Source organism: Engraulis encrasicolus, chromosome 4 (genome assembly GCF_034702125.1).
Source record: "Engraulis encrasicolus isolate BLACKSEA-1 chromosome 4, IST_EnEncr_1.0, whole genome shotgun sequence".
Taxonomy (NCBI): domain Eukaryota; kingdom Metazoa; phylum Chordata; class Actinopteri; order Clupeiformes; family Engraulidae; genus Engraulis; species Engraulis encrasicolus.
The window spans coordinates 52,593,179-52,604,286 of record NC_085860.1 but is presented as its reverse complement, the minus strand read 5'-3'; the positions used below and the strand labels follow the sequence as shown (position 1 = coordinate 52,604,286).

Below are 11,108 nucleotides of genomic sequence, written 5' to 3'. Positions count from 1 at the left end.
GTAAAAACAGTACTTTTGACTTTGATTGAATACACAGACGTCAAGAAAAATTCTTGGAAAGCCTTTTTTCATTGAGCAAACAATGTTGTGCGATGGACAAACACTCTTATTCCTTATGTGTGGCCTAACAGCTGCTGAAGAGAGTGGTTTCCAATGGCAGCAGCGCTACTCCGACTGAACTTTGGTCACAGACACTGCAGCATGATGATGTCACACTGTAGAATCTCTCGAGTCTGTGAGCAGGGCCGCTGACAGCTTTTGCTGGGCCCAGAGCAGTCATCTGAAAGGGGCCCCCTACCCAATAGGCTACATACAATGTCATGAAAACACAATTCTGGGCCCCTTTTCTTCCTGGGCCCGGGGCACCTGATCCCTTTGTCCCCCCTTGTCACTTTCCCTGTCTGTCTGTGAGTGCCCAACAGGAGAGGGCTTACTGATCATAGCTCAAAATATATGGTAGCCTGTACATGTGCACAAACAGACAAACATTTGGGTTTCAATGTCTTCCTTTTCCACATGTCAGCAGCATACTGTCTCACCTTCAATGCCAGCGTGAAATTGAAGCTTGTTAAGAATGGTATCAATGGTATCATGCGCTGTGGTATCATACTGTGTTTGTCCAATGTAAAGGAAAGTGATACCCAATACAATTCAGACATTGGGGGGGTGGGGGGTGGGTGTTGGTATGTTTTTTAATGTTTTGTATGTCTTTTATAATGTATTGTTTGTTCTTATCTGGACCTTGAGTCTGTGAATAAAGTTTATTATTAAAAGGACCAGCATCCCATCGTCTTCTCCTCCCTCTCGCCTGTCTGCTGCTGGCCACGGCCTTTATAGGGGAAATGATGTTGTATATCCTTACTTGTGACCTACTTCAAGATTTTGGCCATTTCTTTTGGGGATGTTTCATGTTTCGGCATGTTTGGCCTACTGGTACATGTTTGCATGGACCTAGGCCCCTACTGCTCAAAACATAAAGGGGATGTTTAAATAAACAAGACAAGCGCCAGAATAATTAATCCATTGTTGACATAAATTCGTGAAATGTTTCATTTGAATAGTGGAGCATGTTTTCACAGGGTCACAGGACAGCACAGCACAGTCACAGGACAGTGACTGACTTGTAGTTTTGGTGTTTCCTTTATTTTTAAGCCTTAGGGAGGAGCAGCAGAGTTTTATTAAAGCTGTTTTTGTGTGTAATTGGTTTGTTTTATTTTACAATAAGCAGTTGTTGAAGAATTTGTCCTAGTCGAGTAGGTTTTACAAGGGTTATAAGGCGTACACACGGTGTAAAGAGGCATGTGTGTGTGTGTGCGTGTGTGTGTGTGCGTGTGTGTGTGCGTGTTCTGTTTTCCGCCACAAGAGTGTACTGGTGAGACATGCTCTGAGGTCCCCTGGTCACATTCTGCTGTCCGTAGTCTTCACCTCCCATTTCGCAGTATGGTGATCTTCCCTTCAGCCTGAAAGACTCAGAGAGAAGAATTACCTCACCCCGGACAGGTAGACTGGACCAACCTGGTGGTTGTGGGGATGGAGGAGGGGATTTTGAACTGGTCGCACCTAGGCCAGCAAGAGAGGAGAGTCAGACATGTAAAGGAAATGGCGATTGCTGATTGGCTCCGCAAAATGCGCACGTGACTTGAGTCTTCCTGGCAGAACTACTGCAAGCTCCATTTCCAGCAGAAACAGACACAGCTAGCAATACTGAGGGCTATTACAACTAGAGATGTCCGATATTGGCTTTTTTGCCGATATCCGATATGCCGATATTGCCCAACTCTAATTTTCGATTCCGATATCAGCCGATACCGATGCCGATATATGTGGGTTATTCTTCCTCATAACAAATTTTAGGTGTCATTATAAATCTGCTGTTGTGGAACAAAATATGCTTAACTTTATTGTAATGCCCCACTAGATGCATTCTCGAATGCAGCAAAGCTTTCCAAATATTAACATCGTCTGTGCAAAATAGAAAAATAATTAAGGAGAAAAGTGTACAGTAATTCAAGCATTATTATATCGGTTTTGATTGGTCAAAAATCCGATACCGATATTGACCGATATTACATTTTATGCTATTATCGGGCCGATAATATCTGTGGGCCGATATTATCGGACATCTCTAATTACAGCCACTGAAACTCTCCGTAGCCAGTAACATAAGGAGAAGATGTGGATACTATACTTGTGAGGAAATTGAAAATTTGGTAGTAAGCTGAACATCAAACTGAAAAAGACACAAGCAACAAGTATCTGTGTGGGACTCGAACCCTGGGGAACCCTGTACCCTTTTGGGCTGCCATACTGAGCTTCTGACCACGACACTAAAGAGCCCAATCAGTGGTCACTCCAGCTCAGTATTCTCAGTCTTAAGTCTCAGACCTTTCATGACAACTCTTTATTTTTGTAAGATTTTTGTGTGAGAGGTGGACAGGAAGCGAATTGGGGAGGGGTCGGCAAAGTAGCCGGGCTGGGAATCGAACCCGGGTCAGCCCCATGGCAGGCGAGTGCCCTACCGGTTGGCCACGGCAGGGCCTCATGACAACTTTTAGAAAACCTTTTGTTCTCTTGTCTTTTTAAAGTTCAGATCTCTTTTGTTATTCAGTGATGTACTGTACATTGGCCCTATTAAAACTGGGAGTCCTCACATCTGTGTGAGGGCGAGGTGTCGCATTCATACTTCATCATTCGCATGTTAAATCCAAGACAAACATTCTGAAGCCCTTGACTAAACGGGATCAATGGGCTTTATTGTTCACATGACCTAAATGTGGCAATGTGAGCATTGCATGTGTGGGCCCAATATAATGGGCCAGGCTGTATGGGATTTATGGTAGGCCTACAATGTCTATACCGGTGGTTCCCAACCTTTTTCTTAGGGGACCCATGTTTTTACTATGTTAAGCTTTGGTGACCCAACCACGCGAGCGCCCGCACGAGACGGAGTCACAAGATGCCCTCCGTTTCCTGCGATAACTTATTTTAGTTATTTTATTCCTCAATTCGTCTTTGGTCAAATATAGAATAAATGTTTAATGTAGCACTTACAATTTGTTTCGTCTATGCATTTATTAGTTAAATGCTTTGTCTTTTATTCAACATGGGCTATATATATTTAAAACGAAACCCCTTAAAATCAAGAGGGCTCCGCGACCCCCGTTGGGTCTTTGGCGACCCATAAGGGGGGTCCTGACCCATAGGTTGGGAACCACTGGTCTAGCCTATGGCAGTTTTATGACACTCCCTCCAACTGTATTCATTCCGACATTTTAGTCAACTGACCTACATTCCCTGACCCCAGACTCTTACATCACTAACGGTACATTTTTGCCCTTCTCTGCAAAATGCTTACACACCCCGCTGAAGATAACCATGGGCTTATTGGAACCACCTGCGTTCTATTGCTCTATTTTTTTCTCTAAATACCCTCAGTGCCTGCCACCACAGCACCTCTCACCTCGTCAACAAGAATGGAAAATCAAACAAACTAAACTTAACACCTTTTGGCTCACTTTTTATCAAACCCATTTGTTGGGTTTGACAGCAGTCTGCTTATCAGACTAGCCTTTACTTTGCCTGATTGCGGTGTTGCTGCTTGGGCATCCCCATGGAAACGGAATGTTGGGGAAAAAAATAGAAGGGCCCAATCCAAATACAGCAGGTTTCTCAGAGAGGCAGAGAGGCTCCTCCCAGTTGCCTGGCCAATATAAAACCACTTGTTGCATGTAGAGCGAGTCTCAGACAAGCCGGGGAAGTGACGGAGGACAGATAGTGAGATCTCTGTCCACAAGAGCGCTTCAGTCTTTACAGCCTCAGGACAAGAACTGATGCTGCCGAACACCTGCTCTGACTCACCCTCATTGGACGATCTGTGGTGGATTAAATCTCTTAAACTCTTCAGGCATACAGTATAGCTGCATTGTGAGGTAAGCATCATCCTTCATTACTTTGGCATTCATCTTCTATCTTTTAGTCTGCACAGGTTATTATGTTAATTTCAATGGGGTTCACTTACCTAACATATGTCAGCAGGTTGAGAAATCATATTAAATATGAATTAATTATTACTACATTTTAAGCATGAAGCTGTTTATACATTCATTCAATAAAACATTTCATTCCTTCATTCAATATTTAGACAATGTCGCTTCATTTATTTTAATCAGTTGACAGAGTGAATTAAAAGAATTCTAGTTGATAGTATTTTTTTTTTTTATAAATCCACCTTGTCTCTGTTCCACAGTTTTCTGAATCGGCGGCCCATCATCACTGTGCACGGTCATGTGGGTGGTTGAGAAGATCCGTGTGTCGGTGGAGAGGACCAACCTTCCCCTGCCGGTCTCCGAGTACACCTTCAAGATCGGCGACCTGATGTTCGGCGACAAGCAGGCGGTGGCAGAGAGGACCAAGAAGGCCTCGCTGATGTGCCCCAACATCATCACCCCGGACACCATCCCTGAGTTCTGCATCCCCCCCAAGATCCCCTCCATGGTGGTGGTGGTGGATCCACACAAAGGAGGAGCCGTGGTGGAGCCCCTGTGCAAACAGGCGGCCGTCTCCTCCAGCTCCAGGCCCACCGCCCCCGCCTGCGAGAGGGGCAGCCCCAGGAGGGGAGAGGCGGCGGCAGCTCATCATCATCATGGCCCCGGGACGGGCCGGGAGATGGTGGCTCACATCATCCAGGTGGAGAGCGTGGACGACGGGCCTTACGATCTTAACGGCTGCAGCGACGAGGAGACGACCAACGCCGACCCCCAGAGCCAGGCGGCGCTCTCCCTGCCCCACATGGCCAAGGCGCAGACCTGCTACGGCTTCTGCACGCTGCTCGAGAGCCCGCACACCCGTCGGAAGGAGTCTCTGTTCCACAACGATCCCAGCATGCACGGCATCCCTCTGGTTCTGCCGCGCAGCCGCTCTAATACCTACTCCCACCGCAGCTCCGGCTCCACCTCCCCCTGCCTCTCCCCGTCCCCGTCCTCGTCCCCGTCCCCATCCCCATCCTCCCCCACCTCCTCTCACTTCACCCTGAACGGGCTCTCGGCGCGCCTCTCCCCCGCGCGGGCCTTCGCCACCCTGCACCGCCAGGGCACGCTGGACAGTGACACCACCACCTCCTCCACGGAGTCGTCGCCCTTCAGCTCTCCTCTGCTGGCCCCCCGCGTGCCCCCCCCGCCGCCCAAGTGCTCGCTCTTCAAGGCTCTGAGCCACGAGCGACTGCTGCACCGCAACCTCCACCGCAACCACCACAACAGCAAGACCTCCGTCTCCCGCAACAACTCGCTCTCCACGGACGAGAGCAGCTCCACGGACAACAGCCCCAACGTGCTGCGTCGGGCCTCCGAGGGCCTGGTGGAACCTCTCACCTCTTCCATCGCCGTCCCTGTGTCCCCGGGCTTGGGCTCAGCCTCGGCACCGGGCTCCATCTCCAGCTCCTCCTACGGGCTGGCGCCACCCGCCATCTTCCCCATGGACCTGCTGCTGCCGACGCGGGAGAGGGCGTTGCGCGAGACCCTGGTCCCGGTGGGCCGCGACGGCACTCTGAGGCTGTCGGCCGAGTACTGCCCCGAGAACCTGCGCCTGCGGGTGAGACTGGTCAGCGCCGAGGGGCTGTACTCGCTCGCCGTGGACCCCAAGAGCATCAACTGCAGCGTCAGCATCTCGCTGGTTCCTGGAAAGGTGCAGAAGCAGCGGAGTACGGTCATACGCAAGAGCCGCAACCCCATCTTTAACGAGGACTTCTTCTTCGATGGGATCCGGGAGGAGGACTTGTCCCTGTGGGCGCTGAGGTTCAAGGTGGTGAACAAGATGTCCACCATGAAGAGAGACTATGTGCTGGGGGACTGTGAGCTCCCGCTCAACAGCATCGTCAATGTGTAATATAGATGTAATATTATGTCAATGTGTAATATACATGTAATATTATGTCAATGTGTAATATATACATGTAATAGTATATCAATGTGTAATATATAATATAATATTATGTCAATGTGTAATATACATGTAATATTATGTCAATGTCAATGCTTTCAATCTTGTGAAACATGGGCTTCTCTGTCTTTATTTATTATGTTTGTACAACAGAAAGTTATTTATTTACATTTTTTTTACACTGTGACACTTTTTGCTAATAAAAATGAAAAAGACAGAATCATCTGCTTCTTCTGTTTTGTTCTTATGAGGTGTGATGTCAGTTTTCATTAAGAATTAATTTAATTTAAAATAAATTGGGTAAATTGGGTAAATTGGGAACTTGCATGATTTAAAAACAAAGCACAATGAATTGAACACTTCTTTAGACAATTATGGACTTACAGTCATTAGACAATTAATGGACTTACAGTCTAAACAAAAATATCCATAAAACATTCAGTATCTTACCAGATAGTAACACCTAAATAAAACTTAGTAGAAAGTTATAGTTTATTTTTCTTTTGCAAAGAACAATATACTTTACATCAAACAACTGTCTATCTCTATCAATATGTATCACTACTCCACACTATACTGCCCTACAAAACAAGAACGCAGTAACTCGGATTTTGGCTAACTGAGAAAAAAAGCTTCCTAGTGGAATCCTATAGTTTCCTATATGGCCCGACAACTGTGTTGTCGGTAAAGTGGTGGTGACCAGGGCTTGACACTGGCACCTGCCAACCGGCCAAATGCTGGTAAAACTTGGCTGTGGCTAGTAATACTTTCAGTGTCACTAGCCAATATGGCTGGCAGTTTATTGCTTGGTATCATATGCGCGTCATAGTAGCCTATATTCTGTTGTTTGCCCCTTGTGTAACAATTGTTTGTATGTAAGTTCAGGAAAAAGCTCAGTTCTTGAGTTTCTATACTTCCATGCAGAAAGCTTAGGCTCAACACTTATCTTGCTTTAGCACCTCATCTTCTGAGGTAAGACGTACACTATCATGATAAAGAAAGCAAAAACAATTTAAAGTGTGTGGCTAGTGGAATACCTGAATGGCTAGCGACTCGGGGAAACTACTAGCCTCAGTGGCTGGTGGATGAAAAAGTTCATGTCAAGCCCTGGTGGTGACACTTCCTTGTAATACTTTTTTAGGATAGAAATGAAATGCACACAAAAAAAACCCTGAAAAAAAAAAAGATGAGTCTTTTTGCCACAAAAAAACGAAGTTAATGCGTTCTTGGCTGGTATTACTGCCACAAAATGGAGTTACTGCAGGAGTTACTGCGTTCTTGGCTAGTATTACTGTTTACTCCCAAACCATTCCCATTGGAAAGTGCAGCAGTAACTCACCGACTTACTGCGTTTTTGTTTTGTACGACGTAACATAATTTTTGCACTTTCAACATGATTTTTCTGTTTTGCAGGGCAGTATACTGTACTTTATTGATCAATGGTTATAAATTCAAATTTACTCAGCTCTCGTTCACATGTACACCCGCGTGGCCAACAGCTGACCTCTGACCTCGACATGAGAGGAAGAGCATGCAGAGGAGCTGACAGGATGCGTGTGTGTGTGTGTGTGTGTGTGTGTGTGTGTGTGTGTGTGTGTGTGTGTGTGTGTGTGTGTGTGTGTGTGTGTGTGTGTGTGTGTGTATGTGTGTGTGTGTGTGTGTGTGTGTGCGTGCGTGCGTGCGTGCGTGCGTGCGTGCGTGCGTGCGTGCGTGCGTGCGTGCGTGCGTGCGTGCGTGCGTGCGTGTGTGTGTGTGTGTGTGAGAGAGAGAGGGGGGGTTGGGAGAGTTCACTACATTGGGTCCTCACTTCATTGTATTGTATCTATTCTAGATGGCTTTGTCCTGGGCCCTGCCAAAGCTGTCATAGTGCAGCAGTTAACCAAAACGATCGTTCAGTTTGTGATACAAGCATATCATATTATATCCATTACTCATAAGAAAGCTGCTGTTGCTGGCGGCCATTTTGAAAAACGGCTGCCATGGGCACCATGTTGAAAACTCATGATGCCTCCATATCTTTTTGGAATGCCTTTGGCTATATGTATACCAATTTTCATGCTTGTATCACAAACTGAACGATTCCTTTATATTTTGTGGCTAAGCTATCAGTGGCTCTGAGCAAATGTAGGATATTTCCTCAATGGCAATCCCTCCTGTTGTTTACAATGGCTGCTTTCATATGGTAACAAGCTTCATCCAGACGCTTTAAGCTTTGTTACAGAACACACAAGCATACTCCCACACAGTTTTCATTCTCTTTTGTGATGATGTATGATGACCCAGAAAACAGAGGTCGTTGGTTGGTTGAACACTTTCATGGCTAGAACTGTGTCAATGAGCTGTTTCCTATAGATAATATTGAGATTGAGATTGAGACCTTATACCAAGCAAGGTCATGCTTTTTCATCCCAGCTGATAATGCCATCTCAAAGATCTAAAGGTGATGAAATGGTGGGCTGTAATTATTCTTAGGAAATGTATGTTGCTTATCCGTGGTTGAATATTGTCTCTTAAGGTAGCAATACTTGAGAAGGATAAACAGATGAGAAAGAAGGATTACAAAATCTCTGATCTTATCTTAACCTGAACTCATCTATCTTAGTTATGTATTCTATCTTAATTTAGCTTATGTCTAGCTCCTAAAGTACCCTTAAGAGAAGTAATCTAGAAAAAAATATTCAAGAATATGTGTGTGAGAAGCCCATATATCAAGAGGTGAGATTCAACCGCAGGTGAGCAACACCACTTTCCTATGGGTATATGAAGCCAAGCATCTGATAGAAAATTAAACGCTCGTGGCAACTTTTTGAATTACTAATGTTCCACACCGGATTTGAGTCTTGGTTGTGTATGGATAACGTTTTGTGTGTGATGATGGCCAGCGGATTTGAGTCTTGGTTGTGTATGGACAAGTATTTTTATTTGATGATGGCCAGGCGGTGTGAACTGGTTTTGGGTTGGCCAGTTGGATAGCTGTGTCTTAACCCATTTTGTCCTAAGCCCTTTTTGGGAAAGGGTGCCCTTGTCCTATTAAATCCTAATAGTGGGGTCGTATTAGGCTCAGTCATTTCAAATTGGTGTTAAAGTTTGGTTTTCACTTCCAAGTTGAAGTTTAGGGTCTATAGAACAATTTGAGTTCGAGTGTCAAACACACAGATAACAAAATGGCCTGCGGGGGGCGCTCTAAAATATATAAACTGCTATAACTTTTGATTATTTAAACCAAATTTAACATATGAGGTATGTATGGATTCAGCATGAAGAGGTGAAACCGGTGAGCTAAGTATTCGGTTACCAGATTAAAGACACACTATGTAATAAACACACTTTTAGCCAATGGACAGCAAAATCCGGGCTTTTTTAAGATAAAGGGTGGAAATGCCCTCAAAGTTGAAATGAAACATCATTTATTGTTACAAGCTATTGTAAATTAAGCCTGGGTTATCACTTAACTTGATTTGTTCAGAAAATCCCTGAAGCACACAGATACTTGGGATGTCATACTTAGCACCCAACTTGCAACTTTGAGTTTATGAATTTAGGATCATGAGTAACAGCTTTTTTTTTCAATCAAGCCATCATTTTATTCACAAAAAACTTTATATCTAAAAGAAAGTAAATCAATAATAATAATAATAATAATAATAATAATAATAATAATAATAATAATAATAATAATAATAATAATAATGATAAGGATAATGATGATGATGATATACTATGAGGAACAACAGTTTTTCCGGCATTCAAAAACAAACAGAAGACATATGGCTAACATTTATCCCAATACTCCACTCTACAATAACTATGACAGAGAACAGATACAATAACAGTCAGTGGTCAGTCTTAGAAATTGCATGTGCACTTGCACAGACGTGTGCACTTTAACTCTGCCTTCATGCACTTGCACCAAGATCTGGCAGGTGTATTTGTACAAGTACTAGTACAGCTGCACTTCACCTCTAGTTGGAATACATCTTTGGTAGTGTAGTCCAAATCTGGGAACTGTCCATTTGTTACCAGATTGGCAGGCATTTCTGGCAAATGCAGATAATAACATTTTTTATTCCTGTCAACTGTGCTGGTAACAAATGGACAGTTCCCAGATGACAGAGATGTCTTCATAACAGCAGATGATTGTGTCTTCCATGTATGAAATAGTCCTATAGTATTATTCAGTATGCTTGCCAAAGGCCTCTGCTTGCCCCCAGCAAGCATACTAATTGTTGTCCGACAGTTTATTATTTAGTATGCTTGCGGGAAAGCATACTAATTGTTCATCGACAGTTTATTATTATTCTACGTTTTTCCATTCACCTCCATTCATTAGTATGGTGGCTTTGAATCGTTGCAGCGTTAGAGATAGAGACACGGTTCGAGTACCAAAACGAACAGCTCGAAAAGAGCTCAAGGTGGTGTATTTTTCGCTGGCCTACCCCCTTTCATTTGTTCACCAGATCGTTTTCCTCAGTTTTCTCTCTGTTTTCCCCCTCATTGAAATGAATGGTAGAATGGTCAAGATGATGTCACAAACTGTGGCAGTTAGAGTGAGAGGTGACCTGTCCTGGGGTTTTTAATAGAATAAAATAAACCGCTTCACCTTTCGACTAGGTAAAGGCATTGTCAGAGAGGTCTTGGCTCTGAATACAAACTGTGTTAAGATCATTAGCCAACTCTTCAAAACTTTTGAGAGAGAGTAATTTTAAAATCCCTATGATGTGACCCCATTCACTTAGAAAAAAATGTGTGAACAGCTCAGCGCATAGGCCTGAATATGTCCACTTTTTGACTGAACCATTTGGCCTAGAAAAGTGATCTCAGCTTTGACATGAAGAACAGGGTTATGCCATTTGTGTGTCAATATCATTTGACAACTTGTAAAACTTTTGGAGATAAGGCTGCACATATTACTCAGCTATTGACTGCCAAACTGTCACCTTTAGAATCTTCATTCATACACACACACATGCAGCCTTGTAGAACCTGGACAACCGTGGCCTAATATGCTGCTGTGGCCACTCTATACAGTAAGTGGCAGTGGCCTACTGGGTATCAGGTGTTGGTCTGTCAGAGGGTTGCAGGTTTGAATCCCACCCTTACCTCTCCCTACCCACCCATTGCTGAAAGGCACCTGAAGCATCTCCATACATGCACGCACCAGCACAGAAACACAC

At 44.3% G+C, this 11,108-nt stretch overlaps 1 protein-coding gene across 1 annotated transcript; it reads left to right on the top strand.

Moving 5' to 3' along the window:
- The first annotated feature begins 4,253 nt into the window (after window positions 1-4,253).
- On the top strand, window positions 4,254-5,880 carry c2cd4a (C2 calcium dependent domain containing 4A). The gene has a single exon (XM_063196269.1). The coding sequence runs from the start codon at window positions 4,285-4,287 to the stop codon at window positions 5,878-5,880; it is 1,596 nt and encodes a 531-aa protein (XP_063052339.1). The 5' UTR covers window positions 4,254-4,284.
- Window positions 5,881-11,108: the final 5,228 nt, after the last annotated feature.

Excerpts from the sequence above, each read along its gene's own strand:
- c2cd4a (XM_063196269.1), top strand. The coding sequence starts at position 4,285 with ATGTGGGTGGTTGAGAAGATCCGTGTGTCGGTGGAGAGGACCAACCTT.